Source organism: Sylvia atricapilla, chromosome 1 (genome assembly GCF_009819655.1).
Source record: "Sylvia atricapilla isolate bSylAtr1 chromosome 1, bSylAtr1.pri, whole genome shotgun sequence".
Taxonomy (NCBI): domain Eukaryota; kingdom Metazoa; phylum Chordata; class Aves; order Passeriformes; family Sylviidae; genus Sylvia; species Sylvia atricapilla.
In genome coordinates this window covers 13,639,598-13,656,880 of record NC_089140.1, presented here as the reverse complement: position 1 = coordinate 13,656,880, position 17,283 = coordinate 13,639,598, and the positions used below count along the sequence as shown (strand labels likewise).

The window sequence follows — 17,283 nt, the reverse complement described above, 5'->3', positions numbered from 1 at the left end:
AGTTGATCCAATTCTACTTGTTGTGAGGGAGTGGAATGACTGCTGCAGTGACTCAGCAGCAGCACTGTCCTGAGATGACACAAAAGCACTGATGTGCATGCAGGCACCTTGATGCAGGAGCTTGCAGGCATAATTAAAACAGACATTGATAACTTCATTTTCCATGGATTTCCTTGCCTGTGTTAAAACTGATAAAGCAGCAATCCTTCTGGTGCAACATTCAGCAGAAGACACCTGCCAGGAGGGTTCCTGGAGAACTTTGCTGTCACAAACCAAGAAAACCACATTACAAAAGGTCATAGGTAACTCATAAAATGAAGAATCTCTAAAAAGGTACACCTGCATCTTCAGGCCAGTGATGTTTGCCTTCAAGCAACAAAGAAACTCACATGCTCAGCCACAAACACAGAAATTTAAAGCACTAGAACCAAAGTGGCTATTACTGCAAAATATCAGCCCTTGGAAGGGCCCACCTTGGGCCTGAATACTGTAAAGCGTGTGAAGGTCTTCTGTGTTCTATTCACACATTTTCTCCCAGCAGCCTCCGTATCATTTTCCAAACATTAAAAAACCATTCTTCAGCCCCCTTTGAGGGGATGTTCTAGTACATCTCACCAAACTAAGTTTACTCAAAAAGCACAGACATGACATGTATCACAACACTTCACGTACAACAGCACTGGAGATTCCCACAAAAACTTCCCGGAAAGAAGAGGAAACAACATATGTGATCCTAAACTGCTTCCAGGGAAACTTTGTGATCTTTGTGAGCCATTCGTGAGCCAGTAATCTTTGTGAGCCATTATCCCAAATCTGAAGAAAATGGGTATGATGCCAAACTAGAGACATGTCATGAGGTTCATTCAATTATTTTCATGAACAGTTTTGATAACGTTTCCTCAAAGGCATGACACAACAGGCAGAATATTACTCACACCAAGCCGCTCTCTTTTCACAACTTAAGCATTTTTAATATTGACTTCCAGCATAAAATGGTGGAACTTTTAAAAAGAGATTTCTTTTATTGAAAGACCATCTGATTGCAAATTTCTAAACAGAAGATAATCTTCTTGCATTGCTACTCGATTGCCTGAAGCTAGCTGGAGCCATGGACAGCTCTAATAAATAAATAAATAAGCTACAAGAAACCAGAAAAAAGCCCTAAGAACTACATCAAATTACTGTAGTTGAAAAGCAGGCTGAGAAGTTCAGAGAAAGTATGAAAAATTTTACAATGATGCTATTGGAAAGACAGCAGCAAGACTGCAGAGATGTCCAAATCTACTCACTAAGGAATACCACAACATAGTAGAAGTCACCATAAAAAATTCATATTCATGGTGGTCAGACAAAACCTGTTAAACTGGGGATTGTGGCATCCTTGAAGGAGTCAGGAATATCAAAAGAATCTTCTGCTTAGATACAATTTTGTTAACAGTCATCAGTGATGGGAGCAACCACAGAAGTAGTCAATGACAATTTTAATGGACATTTCATAACAGTCTAAGCATTTTAAAGTTTGTGACCAAAGTTTCTTAGTGCTGTGTACATATTCAAAAAAGAGAGTAGGTTTTGACCACAGTTAAGGGACTGTGGGGCAAGCCCCAAGCTTAAATTTGATACACTGTGTGCTACTTGTCATTGAAGAAAGTAGCTCATACAAGTGACCCAGCCAAGCTAATTCAGCCTTTTATTTAAAATATATATTCTTATTATATATTTTATAAATATATCATCTCAATTGGCAACATATCCTTTTACACTTTGATTTAACTGTACTTAGAAATTCTCCTGTCACCCCTCTCACACAGAATGTGCCCTTCAAGACTGCAGTGCCCTGTTCTAAAATGCAGTACTGGGCAGTGAGATACTAAACAGTAACTGAAAGACTGTAAATACAAATTGCAAAAAAAACAAAATAAAGCCTCACTTGCAGAGTAAAGAGCAGGCTCCTGAAAAAGCCTGAGTGAAGGCCTGCAGTATGTTAACTCAGGGACTACATACATAAAAGCACACATACAACTCTCTACTTTGCAATACCATACATAGGGATAACAAAAAAATCCCAAATTCTCAGCATCAACCGCAGCCCCTATTAACAAGTTCCTGACAATCTAAAGTACAATGCAGTCATTTTCCTATAACATAAGCAATTTTTCTGTGAAAAACTAAAATCCTACATCTCAGGAGGTGCCGGGTTCAGACCCCCTCTCTAGCTCACACTGTGCCAAGCAGGTGATAGCACCTTACCCCAGCAGTGCCCACCTGCCACAGCTGCCCTGCAGCCACACAGCAAGGTGGGAAACCTCTGCTGGTGCATTTGTCATGCGCCACAGAGGAGTTTAAAAATTGTGGACCCATTTAGGTAGGAACAATACTACATTGTATGCCTCTAATTACTGGTGTCCACTAAGGATCCTTAGAGACAGTGTTTAAACCATGGCTACTCAGCAATGTGTTCTCTCCACAACTATACTTCTAATTCCTGCTCTGTTCTTTTTAATGCATTATTGTTTCCAAATACAATGCTTCAAATTGCAAATTATGTCTGGCTCAAGGGCTGATTATGAGAAACACTAGCACTTCTGCCTCTGTGTGAATAACTCTGATAATAATGAGTGATTGATTGAGCTCCAAGAAGTCCAAATGATGAGAAGGGTCAATTTGAACATTTTTATTAGCTTCTTTTGTTAGATCTAACACTTTGCCAGGCCAGAGACAAATACTGCATCTGGTTACCATGATTTTCTGCAACCCTACAGAAGTACAATTTAAAAAATGGCTATTGGTCTAAAGGCAGACTTTATAAGAAATGCTAATGAAACATAAAAACCCACCCATTTTACTAGCACTCAAGAGATGGCTAAAGAAAAAAGAGAATAAAAAGAAAAAGTTGCAAGGGAAATTTGCTTCAAGACTTTTCTGCCAGAAAAGGAAAAAAAAAGAAACTTTCAGTAATACTAAGAGGCATCACAGCTCCATTTTACAACCAAAACGCTTTGCTTAATAGGCCTGCCTTAGGTAAACATGAGCTACAACATGAAAATCACTAAAAATGCTCACTAAGCACATGCAACAGCAGAGAAATTAGGACAGAAATGTAACACACAATCTAGTTAGAATTGCAGTAGTATTATTCCAAGACCTTAAGTCTGCAGTCATGCTATTACGCAGTATAAAATCAGCAAAATTAACACAGACACACAAAAAGTTAAACTAGTTGCAGTTCATCTGGATCATTCCAAAGATTAAATTTTCCCTACAGATCTCATTACCTAGAAATGTTAATACATCAGTCAGCACTTTTTCTGTCAGTTACTAGAGACCTTTGTTGATATACACCTCCTAAAAAATAACCTCTGCAGGGTAAATTAGGCAATAGGTGATGTCTCTTTATCTTTAGCCTTATTCACATATTTACATTCACAAGAGAATGACAATTTCCAGCAGAAGACCACAGCCAGCACTGTAGGATCTGTGAGACAAGTCTAAATAAAATATTCCTAAAACCAGACAAGTGTACAGCTGTCAATCTCTGCTCAGAAGATGCCTACAACACCAAAAAGCAATTCCCCTCACTGAGCCATAGCACCCCAGTGCTGATGGCTGTAGTACAGTTTGGAGTCTCCTGTCTCATTCTGGCTTTCACAGTGTCACTCAAGTCTCCTTGTGGCTAAAAAATAAAGTCTAATTCTGTAACCAAATCAATAATCCCAACAGGACACCTTCACAAGGTACCCTAGAACACAACTCATTTAAGTACCCTTGAAGTGTTCGAGACCAGGTTGGATGGGATTTTCAGCAACCTGATCTAGTGGAAGATATCCTCACCCAGCAGGGGTTAGATGGTCTTTAAGTTCCAAATCAAGCCATCTTGTGATTTTATAAATCTACATTATCACAAAAAGTAGAGAGCAAAAAATAACAGGCACATTATTTTGAAAGTTTTTTACAAAGATAGGGCCATGGCACAGGGACTGAGCCTGAACCAAGGCTCTGGGTAATAAATATTAATATGTCACTGCTGGCTTCACATACCTCTGTCTCTTCTATCAGCTGATATTCTGCCCTGCAGCAGGAAAATTTCATTTACACATGCTGTATCTTCTGGGTGGAAAATGAAGAGCAAGACTTTGCACTGCAGCAGCAGCACCAGAACAAAGCATCTCTGGAGCAGATGCAATAACACTCAGGTGAATCATTGCTGGGACAGCAGCCTGACAGAAAGTCCCTGCAGCAGCTGCTTCCAGGGCTTGCCCAGAGCTACCTGGAGCCCTGGAGATGCCTGGCATCCTGTAGCTGCCAGCAGTCAGAGCTTGAGCTGTCTTCAAGGTAACTGCAGTTAAAATAACTGTATCAATTGTGATTTACACTGCTCATTATTTTAGGGCCAAGCTGGGAGCTGAGAATTTTTCAGATTCAAAAGATGTACAAAGCAGGACTTGCTCAGACTTAACTACAGGCAAGAGATGTGCAGTGGTGAGTTGAGTTGGGGTTTTGTTTTGTTTTGGGTTTGTTGGTTTTTTTGTTGGTTTTTTTTGGGGGGAGGGGGTTTGTTGTGATTTTTGGTTTTGGTGAGGGTTTTTGATTTTTTGGTGGGTTTTTCCGTTGGTTGGTTGGTCGGTTGGTTGGTGGTTTGTTTTCTTTTGTTTTTGTTTGGGGTTTTGGGGTTGTTTTTTTGGTTGGTTGGTTTTTTGGTTTTTGTTTGCTTCCTTTGGTTTGGTTTGGTTTTTTTGTTCCAGCCACATTATAAGTAAGCACCTAACACAGAAAATCTCATACATGGACTAGCCCCATACACACTGACATTTTTGTTCTCATTTCTACATGCTCAGGCACTAAAAGAACCAAATGACTAGGCCTGTATTTATTTAGAAAGCCAGACAGATGATGTTTAAAATAAACCCAGACTTGACTTCAAAGATATCTGGCTCTTGAGATGTTCTTCAAATGATAACAGCACAGCTCACACTCAGTGCTGCACACAGTACATAACAATTATCACTGTCATTTCACTATGTCTTCTAAATATATAGCCTAAAATAAATCTTGGAAAAAAAAAACAACCCAACAATGAAAATGGCACTGATTCTTCAGTATTTCCTTTAACCTACACAAGCAATTTTCTTCCTTTGGGGTTATAAAAGGGAAATAAAACTGGCACAGTATTTGGAGCTCTACAGATGATACCAGGACTCCTAATGGTAACAGATTATAATACTGTTGGTATCATTACCTGCGCAGCAACATCAGAGAAAAGAAATACTTTAATTGTCACAGTACATCCAAAACTCCTGCTTGTGCCAGCATGTTGTGCTCTGAATTTCAGGATTTTAGCACTATGTGTTAAAGACAATGATTGCATCTATAAAAACATTGTGAAATATTTGAGATTTATTTGTGGTATGCTGCTGTTGAAAGGTGTAATAGCAGTTCAGTTTGCATAATAAACACACCTGGTGTTGAATATGCTAGAGGCACTTTCAATTGGTACAAAAATATACTACTTTTATTATTGTAATACTCATAATTGCTGATAAAGATAAGATCTAGATGCATTTTTGTTATTTAATCTTCTTTTTCAGATCTTTTAAAGCTAATCCATAAACTTTGTCAGACTTTTATTATAAAGTCAGATTAGACTGTTTTTTACCAAGCACTACTTACAACGGCATAGCATGAAAAAGGAAATCACATACATTTTCAGTGATTCATCTATCCAACATCCATCCAGCATTTATTCACCTACAAACTAAACTCAACACCAGTATCTGGAAGCTCTGAAAGCATACATATATCTCATATTTATACAATAAGGGAAACACCACAGGGCATCAAAACCGTGGAGACAGTAGCATGGACCAGGTACTATCCTATTTTTTAAATGAGAAAATAGTTCCTCCTGAAAGTATAAGCAGCTTGCCAAACTGCAGGGGGGGTTGTTTTGCAAACACAAAAAACATTAGGACTCACTATGCAGATTTCATTGACAAAGCTAGATCTATGAAGTTAATAGTCATTTAACACTGACTGAACTAGTTCTTTATATCAGAGAATTTCTCTATCAATTCAGCATTTCCAACATACTTTTAACATAAAACTCTTTAAAACAGCCATATCAGTAGTATGCTGGGTTTTTTATTGAAATTAGTCAAGTTCACAAAGTAGTTTCATTAAACTATACTGTGTTCTTTTTTCCTTTTTGGACTAGGAGCTACAAGATTGATAGCAACAAAGTACTGAAAAAAGTGTTAACATTTGTAGAAACTAAGAATTTATCTTCTGCAAAAGCAAACATTTCAAAATTTACTGTTTAACCACATCATCAGCTAGACCAAACATATACTGTAAAACTAGTTCTTGAATTCATTCCAGCAGGTTTTATAAACATCTACAGCCCTTTCTTGCACTTCTGCTTATTGTAAGTTTGCACAGAAGTGGTAAAATTTAATACTCAGTGGAACACTACATTAACTACTGAAATGTTATTGCACATCAAAAAGGTTTACTGCTACTTTGTAAACGTGCTTACCTGAGAGCCATAAAATGCTGACATAATGAGTCAGATCTACTGTGGTGCACTGCAACCAGGTCTGTGCACTCTAAATGCAAAAGCAGCTCCTTGATACAAAAGTCATTGACACAATCTCTAGAAGACATTTCTGTATATGGCATACTTCAAATTCTGTAGTATTTTGGAGCTAGGTAAATATACCCCAAATTATCAGTAACAGGACAAATCACCCAGAAGAGAATAAGCACACACACACACTGTATTTCGTACTCGAGCATAAAGGTACTGTTTCAAGAAACCCCCAAGCTGCAGATCACTGAAAGTCTGGAAGACAGACCTGGGAAGGACTGTACATGGTCACTCAGCTCTGGTATCCCACCCCTGGGAGCAACTGCTGCTCAGTGTCAAAGTACTGGGATACAGGGATTTCCTGGGTGTCATTTAACTCTTGTGTGACCAAATTTTATGTTCTTAGATTAAACCCTAAGGAATCAACCAAACATGAGTGGAATTAAAAATAACTCTTTCTCCTCCTGCAAAAGTAAAATGAACTTCCTCCTTTTATGACTGGCTGAACTACAGATGCCTGAGGTTTTACTTGATGTACGTACTTTGGGATGAAGATGAAAAGTATCAGTATTAATACAACAATAATTTTAGGTATTTAATAAAAAAAAACGGTGGGATTTTCTGATGTAGCACGAAATAATAGAAAGGAAGATTTCTGTCAACTGTTTCTTCCTCAGTTCCATAGAAAATAATCATCTTTTCTAGCTCAGTGGATCATATAAGACACTATTACCACATCAGCCAATCAGCTCAGTATCCTAATAGTTGCAAGTCCAAGACAATTTAGAGTAAGATGCTTGGAAGCACAATTAAAAAATAAACCCTTTATAGATAAGTTCTTCCTTAATACTTAGCATGTCATGAATGTCATGAGTCTCAAATACAGGCTCAGGTGTGTTACTTCCTATACTCTTGGGATCCTGTGAGGGCAGCAGTCCCTGAAGGTAACAGCATATCACAAATGTCCTTTAAAATGTCAAAATTTTGCATGAAAATCTTATTGTACATCCACATGTTCTTGATTCATGAGAAGGATAAGTACATGCTGATCAATCCACATTTTTTGTACCAGCAGTTTTTCAGCGTCCCTTATTCCTGTCTTACCAAGGACAAATACTTTTCACCAGGAGAATGGTGAAGCATTGGAACAGGCTGCTGAGAGAGGCTACCAACTCTCCATCCTTGGAGATATTTGAACCTAAACTGGGCATGACACTCAGCTGATGAAAAGCTGAAGCTGGGCTGCTGTGATAAGAGCTGAACCAAGCAGAAAACATTTTTTGCCCGAATCACTAAGAGTCCAGTATTTTGAATATCTCTTCAGTTCCTTCTAATTCTTTTTTTTTCCTCCAGAAGTCATCAACAGATTCAAAGTGAAGGAAATACTACTTCTATACCCCATTGTCACTGTGTTTCTAATATTTCCTTCTCTCTTATTCTTTCTCCAAAACTTATGTTTCTCTTAGTGTTTCCTGAAGTAGCAATTTAAAAGCCTAAATAAGGCCTCTGAAAGCCCTATACCTACCATTTTCCTACTACATTCAAGGAAACACAGGTGTTCACCAACTATTTCTGTGCCAGTGTATTTTATTACAAAAATTATACACTGGTTTAATCTCATTTTGCCATTTTCACTGAAGAGTTGCATAATTATGTCTTTAATGACTATTTCTTTGCATAACACTAGGACATGTTAATATCTGAACAGGAGGTCTGCCAACACACCACAAATACAGATCACTGCTCCCGCAAACTGAAATGCAGTAGTAAGTTGAAGCTTTGCCTTTTAGAAAAGGATCAGCTGTCCTGCAGCTGCCAACTTCAGTACCTTAAGAAAATATGACTTAACCACCTCTGTCATCCCAGGTACAAAAGTATATTTAGTTGCATTCATTTTCCTCTAAGTCAACATTCCTATTCCTGTTTTTAAAAAAGAATTTTCAAAGATAACTCTGCTTTAAAAACGTAATCTACAGCATCCACAATATATACCAATGTACCAGTGCTATCAGTAGTGAATTAAACCTCCAGAAAACCTTTCCAAGAGATAACAAAACAAATGGCATTAATAAGAGCTTTTCACCTAACAAATACTTCATGTCTCAAGACAGTATTTATTTATGAAGCTTTGTTATGGACTAGTGCACTGCCTGTTTAGTCTTCAATTATCACATGAGGTGGAGGAAAAAATCCTATTTCTATATGAGCTTAAACTGAAATTGACTTTGAATCTCTGAACTGTCAACAAATTCTTCCCTGAAAAGGCTGGCTTTGCAGAGATTATAAAGAAGGTGTCATCCTTGACACTTGCGTTCTATATTCAACCAGCAGGCCTGGAAGAGAAGTGTGCAGAACGCTGGGCAGGATGGTGGAGGGCTCAGCTGTCACCCTGCCTGCCTCCCTCGCTTGCTTTGCAGGCAAAGACAGTGCTGAAGGTGTCAAAGGTTCTCTATTTAAAGTCGCTGACAAGCAAAGGAAGAACACTGGGAGAATATGTTAGCAGCCACTATGAACTCATCTCTAGTAACAAGTCATCCTGACACTTACTTCTGGATGTTAGAAACAAGAGCCCTGGTTCTATTGAAATTAAAGAAAAAACAAAACAAACCCCCATACACTACACCCCCATCAGATTTATAAGTTCAAGATTTACTCTGGGAAAATCCAGTGTTAAGAACACATAGAGCAAAGCCCTGCTTTCTGTCAGAGTGACAAACCAGAAAGCCACATACGATTATGTTAATCTCCCACTTCAAATCTCCCTTGCACAATTGCATACCACTGCTTTCTGTGTTTCGTTTAAAAGTCATAGAGTTTACTAACCACTTAATGAAGCCGCATTCCTTAAATCCCTGACAGATTATGTGAACTTGTTTGGTTTAGAAACATAAATTTGCCATTCCACTACCCCCTGCCCCAATGACATCTTAGTCCAAAGCCGGTGTGCTCGGGGCTGCAAGCCACAAAACACCTCTCCTCAAAGCAACTGCCTCCATCGGGCAGCAGGAAACAGGAAGGCAAAGAAATGCACAAGGAAAGGAAGGAGCACGGCTTGACTTTCCAAAAAAGAGCAGCTATTTCCAACCAAGCTTATCTCTTTCAGTCCCTTATTTAGTTTTAATTGGAAAGAAGGAAGTGAAGAATATGAAAATGCTTTGAAAGACCCTTGTAAGAGTCCTGGGTAATCGTCTGCATCAAAGATGACAATTTGCTGCATCGCTGATTTCATTTGGAAGGTTTTCTGATGCTGCGTGTCCCAGTGGCCAGCTGAAACTCTGAAAATTGATCAGGACAAAGTAACCCAGAGGAGCACAGAAAAGGTGCATCAGCAGTATCCAACTTGCAGACAGGATGAAGTCGGTGCTCCTCCTCTTAAGTTTGAAAGGATATCCTGCTTAGACCCTGCATTCAGGATTATAGTAGGCCATGCATTTTCCAGCTGGTGGCAGAAGGGAGGAAGCAGATGTGGACTTAATGTCAGTTGTGACAGCTGGCTTGTAATAGCAGCAGGCAGAAACCAGAGCACAAACAGCTCCAGATTCCATTTACCTGACCAACGACCCAGCTCAGCGTTTCTGATGAAAGTCTCAGCACAAGCACCACAAGCTGTCGGCAGCGTTCTCAAATGAGCATTAGCAAACCCAGGCACAATTCAGCGTGCACACAATGAGCTTCCAAGTTTGAAATGATGCAGCTGACGGGTGTTTAAGCACTAACCTCCTCCTCTGCGTTCCAAGGCTCAAGATTTACGGCATTTTGTTCCATGAGCACTAAAGAAAAAAACCTCTCTAACTTTTAGAGCTCATTCCCATGTTTTCTATTAAGTCCATATATCAGTAGTGTCATTCACCAATACAAAGTCCTATTAGTCATGCTTCCAAGGAAAAATGTCATTATTTCTGCTTCTTAAGCTACTGGATGATAGAAATCAGACCACAGATTTTGTTTTATCAAGTCTGAGGTATTTGCCAGTCCTGCTGATTAGGATATAATTCAACAGTATTTTACACAACTCTGACATATTTTAGTTATTATGCCTAGTTAAAAGTCTGAAGATTGCTATTAAATGAAAGAGAAAGAAGGTTATTAGTAAATCAGTGGTGTAACCTTTGTGAGTTGTTTTTCACCTCCTCACAGACATTACCATGAGAAAACTTAAATGAAAACCAGGATAGACAATACAACAAAGTCATGTAACAAGTAACAGCAATCCACATAGGTTATTCTCCCAAATGCCTAGTCAGTGGCCTCAGATAGCTAATGTGCTTGAAATGTGTAATTCAGAGCTACAAAAAGTATGTTTATAAATCTGTACATGTCCAGTGCACCTTGGAAACAGCTGTGTGGGGGAAAAAAATAGCCAGCAGTATATCTGATTTCAGCTAAACAAGGTTGCAAACTGAATTATCTATTTCCTCTCACAGAACTGGAAGATACAGCACTGCAAGGCTCCCAGAAATAATTTTAAATGTAATTAAATCTAATTAGGATTAGATTTTAATGCTAATCTGGGAATATTACATTTGCATTGGTTATTCAGTGCATTGATTTACCCAACTATATGCTAGAACACCTAAAATGGGAATTAAGGATCAGCTACCATACATTATGACTTTACATCTTCATTAAAAGGCCACATCTTAAAATATGCAACCTCCAATACAAAAAACACCTAAGCATATGATTAATTTTGAGCATATTGTCTTGCTCTGTGAAGATCAATACACAGTGGTTACGTTCTCAATTGAAAAGTCATGTTTATGTGGGGTTCAGGCATTAATTCCTATGGTAGAAAATTTATTTACTTCATATAACATACTTATCCACAGATGCTTCAAATTACATTACATCTATTCCATAAATAACCTCCAAAACCAATGCAGGTATTTCTTGCTTAAACCCCAGGTTAAGATACAAGTCATATTCCTCATCTTTTTTTGTCATCATCTGCTCCCCACACGAAGCTAAACACACCATATGAACTTTCAAAGCCATTTTTCTTCAATCATACTGAGGGTCAATTGTTCCAGTAGGTTTGGGGTTTTTTATCAGGCAGTGAGTGACTGTTCCTAGATATTTTCAGCAAGACATGACTAGCCAGCTTGGCCTCCCTACTGTTCCCATCCCTGCCTTTGGAAACCCAGAGCTGCTTCTTTCTCCTCACTATTCTCAATGTCTTGGAGGTTCATTTTCTCCTAAAGATTTCTTTCCTCAGACACACCCTTTGCTGAGACTGACCACTTGCTGGACATATTTTACATCATCAGTCCAGTCACCCATCTAACACCTATATCTAAGCTTGTGCACTGCAAAGAAGCATGAATAAAGTAAAGGGACTGTAAGTGATCAGCAGCCCCACAGCACATGTGTCATTTCATTATCATCATCATCATCATCATCCAGAACCTTCAAATATAACATTTCAAATCTTCCTCTCTCATATCCCCATGGGGATCCACTTTCATAAAAATACTCTGTACATGACAGGGGCAAAAGGAAGGAGAAAAAGGCATCATATACCATTTTTCTCTCTCAGGAGAGGGATGTCAAAGAATCGCACAACACAGAGACCCATTAAATTAATGTACGTCTACCAGCACTAATTACAGGCACACTGTTTGAAACTGTGCTCTTTCTTAAGGCAGCACTACAATGACTCCTTCAACTACTGATTGTTTTTGTCAGGGTAATTTTTATCAAGAAACAACATCTCTACTTAAAATAAACAAAATGAGTAAACATATTTCATATTGCATTTGGAGAAACGTACAGGTTTTAATAAACTTCTGATGTCAAAACATATATCCACTGAAGGCTTCTCAGCAATGAAAGAAAAAACTAGCAGAACTTCATATCAGCTTCCCAAAACCTATTTTCTCAGCTGGCAGTGGCCATCCACAAGAAGGAGGAACTACACAGCATTTCACAGGCCACAGGATTTGGCATATGATCCTCTTGAAAGGCTAAGACAAGAATGATCCCACTACTCAGATAAAACAAACAGATTCAGGTGAAAGCAAAGCACTGCAGCACCTGCCTCTCCTCCAACAGACCAATATTTCTGCTCAACACTTTCCTAGGCTAACTTCTGTCCTATTTTCATCTGTGAAGAGACTACTCAGCCAAATGGCATAATTAACTAATCTGATGTGTCCTGAAATGTCAGTTTGAAAGAAGAAATGCACACATGCTCAGACAGATTTATGTCACAGTCAGACGGGTGAACTTCCAGCCTGTCCACAGCCCGATGCCAGCAAAGGTCCTCTGGAAATAATGGGAGCTGTGTGTGTCAGAGCCACACAGTTTTCAGTTTGCAGTTTTCTGCCAAGGTTATGTCAATCCTCTTTACTATGTTTGATACAAGCAGTAAAACACAGAGGTGTTTAGAGGATTTACTTATGATTTTACCTTCTTATCTGAATCATCCAGGGATTCCTTGGAAATGATGACTAGATGCTGAAGGATAAAGGTAACCTAGGATTCTCTAGTGGGACTCTCCATCTCAACAGTAGAGTTTAATGAAGATTCCAGTAGCAAATCCCAAGATTTTAGCTGAACACAAGGAGACTTATTTTTACACATCACACAGACTCTACTTTGTAAGACGCCAGTTTGCATATAGGCAATGAAAAGCCCTTTGGCTAAATATAGACATTGAAATAGTGTCAGTTAATAGTAATTTCAGCCCACAAGTGTTTTTGCCCATACAACCTAATCAAGAAAGATTATTTAAAGATTAGAACACTGAAAAGGAAGAAAAAAGTGAAAAAGGAGAAAAGAAAAAGAACTACAAAGAAATCACAATGTTGTACAGAACTAAAACATCCAATTATGCTTTGATCCTGGTTTGAATTTTAAATGTTACTGTCATCATTATTTTCGATCACACAACTTCTTTCAGTGATTACTTGATATCTATGATATATGCCAAATGTACGGAAAAACAAAGCATGTTATAGGTAGAAGTAGTAGCTTATTTTGCAGACATAACAAAGCCCAACTCTCAAACATTATTGAGAAGCCTGTCAACAAAGAAAATCAAGTACCAAGTGAAAATGAGGCATATTGCTTAATTCTCTCAATCAGCATTTTCTTGCTTGCCAGGAACACCTCTCTTGTGTGGGCTGACAAGGTGCAAGCTAATTTACAGATCCAGGAGGAGTCAGCTTTACCCAGATAGCAGTGCTCTCAACATTAATTAAGAGGAGCCTGAAAAGTAAAGTTCACTCAGAAATGGTAGTGAAAGAAAAAAACCTCAAGAAAATGTTGTCTGTTATGAAGAGCAAACAACAAAGCATTGGATCATCCTATCACTCAAATTAGTGTTGTTTCCAGATTAGATATTTCAGAAGTGTTGTATCAAGCACAGAGAAAAGGTCACCTTGTCTGGACCATGGAGCTGCCCAAGCTTTCTAGATGCTGCAAACATTTTCTGACTGAACTCACAAGACAACACTCAAAGTATCCAAGATCCTACTACTTAGAGCCCATAGAATTTATCATGTATATTGTGTCTCAATTTCACCAGTCATTTCTGCTGTTTAAAAATGACAGAGTGCAGAAAAGAGCCAGTCAGCATTTCACATCTCCTGCCTTCCACACTCTCCCAGAGTGGGGTGCAATGCTCTGCTCCAGGCTTGAACTGAGGCAGGCAAATGCCCAGAGGATGAGGGCATCCCCATGGGTCTCACAGGCTAAAGGACTCTCTTCCTACCTGACATGTGAGACTATTTCCTATAATTCTTCTTGTGTTCCATGGCATACACTGTTTAACAGCCTGGTATTATTTAGTGTTTTCTAAAACAGATTTCAAAACTATATTCTCTAATTAACTACTTTTTTATTTTCATAATTAACTATTTTTTCTACTTATTACTCTTCTAATATGATTCTCAGTCAAAGAACAATTCTCAAGAACCTGTGCAGTTACCACACACGTTAAATTGATATTTTACAGGATAAAGAAAGTAATGGGATGAAAGTTAACTGAAGCTCCCCTTACATGTTTTCAGAGCAGAATCATTAATAAATATTAAAATAATATTAGTACCTCACTTTAAAATTAAATAACAAAACAAACTCTGCCTTAATATTGCTTTTTCTTTGAAATTTATTTATTTAGTCTAGCTAGCTAAAAGGACTGATTTTCTTGTTCTCTCCCCATTTTCCACAAGTGATCAAAGATGTTTGTCATGCTACAACATTTACCCACAACAGCAGGGTGTACCTCAGCAGTGTGCTCCTTTCAGATCACTTATGTCTGCTGGAGAGATGGCTCCTTTAAAAAGAACTCAGTGTTTGGTAAATCAGGTCGTTCACTGACCCGTTCTCTATGGGTTCCCAGAGCACACAACCTTAGATCCTGTCTTCCTTGAGAGGCACATGCTCTTTCTCAATCTCAAACTGATTCATCTCTTTCACATCACACCTCCATGACACCAATAGCTTAACAGTAAAGCAAAGAAAAACATTCATTTGTGTTTAGAGAAACACAAACACATAAGCTTTGCATACAATATTAAAAAAAGAAAATTAAAACAGAACCCCAAATGTTTTGAGTTGCCAAAGGACATGACTTAGACATATGTCTAAGATACGACTTATGGTGATGACTTAGACATCACCAAAGACTCTCTCAAAACTAAGCAGTCTGTGGCTTAAAATTACTTTTTCCTTTGCCTTTCCTTTGGTGTGCCAGCCACCCCCTCTTCTTCCATTCTGAGCTGCTTCCCTTTTATGACTCCACCCATAGGCTCACAAATTGAAGATCAGCCTGTATACATTGTGTATGGATTTGCACAGTAAAATATGGTCTCAGCAAGAATTTACAATATAATGACTAATTAGAAAAAGAAATTTCTCTTCATAATTCATTCTGTATTCCAAAGTACCTACCTGAACATGTCTCCTAAGCCTTTTAGCATTCCTTTCTTTGCCTTAATTTTATCCTTCTCTTTATCTCGATCTTTCTTCTTTTCCTTTCCCGGTTTTTTTCTGTCACCTTTATCTTGGCTTCCATTCATGTGTCTCTCTAATGAGTGGGATGGCTGGTCACTTGCTGTGGACACAGATTCTCTACCAGATCTTGAGCTCTCTTCTGTGTCTTCCTCCACTGAAAGCACATATTAAGAAACATCAGTGACATAAGAACAAACAAAACGTCAGATTTTTGGTATATTCCATAATGTATTTTGAAACATGATATATGCAAAATCACAATAAACTGCCTTTTTTTTTTGCCTTTCTTTTTTTTTTTTTTTTTTTAATCAGTATCTGCTCACAAAGTTTTCCAAGAGTATTTATTAGAAATATTAAAGTCATAAAAGCAACGAATTCACCTTTGCAAACCATTTGGCAAAACGCAATTTGCACTTTGTGGGTACTCTGGATAATGTATGGCTTAATAAAGAGGATTAGCAAAGTGATGTTAACTGGCCCATTTTGTTTCAGTATCTAAATCAGTTGAGGAGAGATTTAGAAATATCTGCAAGAAGTAGCAACAGCAGTGCAGCGTGCCTTGTTCATAAATTCTTAGTAATATTCTCATAAAAATATGAAAGTCATTAGGGAGTGTTAACCTTCAACACAAGCCATAATAGACTTTTTCTTCTTCTGCAAGTAAAACAACAGTTTTGTTATGCTTCTCCACTTCCTGGAGCCACATCATACACTATGATTGTTGTTTTTGGTGTTATTTTTGATTGAGACAGGGCAGCCTGGGAGGTTCAGGTGGAGAGATTTCATCCAGCAGAACAAGTAAAATCCTTTAAGGGCAGATAACATGTTCATTTTTTGTTTCTAATCCAAGACCAAGAATCCTAAAGCACAGTCAAGGTTAGATTTAACAGCCCACATGTATTTCAGGAAGTCTGAAAGAAAAATGACGAACAGAAAAAAAATCCACTGAAAACCTGAAAACTGCTTCAGCAGTTTAATAGGAAAGAAATAAGACACTTCAAGCTGCTGGGTCAGAACACAGCACTTCATGGCTTGTGAAGCTGTGATTTTCCATGAGCTCTAACATTCTATACCATCACATTTAAGTAGGCTCCAGCTATCTCCCAGCTTTCCAAGAGACTGCACAAAGCAGCAATTAGGATCACAGATGCATACTTAGTATTGCCTCCTGTAGTTCCAATGACTACAAAGGCTCCAAACAACTTTTGGCAGTAGAATTTGAAAAATACAGTCTTGCTTTATATACATACAGTCTATGGAAAAGAAAAAGAAAAATTGTAATCAATAAGATTTTGAAATGGTCATGGCTTAGGGAAGGAAAAAACCTGTTTTTTAGTTTCACCTGTGTTTACTATTTCTTAATATTATTCTGCTAATATTGCTCAAGATCTCAGCAACTCTTCTATAGCCAACAGAAGAGTGTAATTCCTCCAAAATGTCTCATATATTGACTTCTGTAGAATATAAACTTGCTTTTCTTAGTCATCATTCATCTTCACCTTAAAAGTAAATCATTGAACCTGAAAAGTCTACAAATCACTGACTGAAAGCCATTCAATATAATGTTTTCTTTCTCTCAGAAACTTGCCAGCAAAATACTCTTTATTCCTTACTATTACAATCTCTAGACATGTCAAATAGACGTTGTACTCATTCACTAAGTATCAAGTTTTCTATAAATATTCTCTAGCCCCGGATGATCACACAGTCTTGTTTCAAGGAAAATTTACCATGTCAGATAC

General features: G+C 38.1%; 1 protein-coding gene across 7 annotated transcripts in view; it reads right to left on the bottom strand.

The window, feature by feature from the left end:
* The window catches only part of PARD3 (par-3 family cell polarity regulator), a 525,862-nt gene that overhangs the window by 203,575 nt on the left and 305,004 nt on the right, over window positions 1-17,283 (bottom strand). For 2 of the 7 annotated variants that reach the window (XM_066315138.1, XM_066315101.1), the window contains exon 16: window positions 12,617-12,625. The exons of 3 other annotated variants lie outside the window; for them this stretch is intronic. In XM_066315138.1, coding sequence (XP_066171235.1) covers window positions 12,617-12,625 — 9 coding nt within the window. Of the gene's footprint in view, window positions 1-12,616; window positions 12,626-15,478; window positions 15,696-17,283 lie in introns of all 7 variants that reach the window. 2 more of the 7 variants (XM_066315094.1, XM_066315085.1) reach the window with 1 other exon arrangement.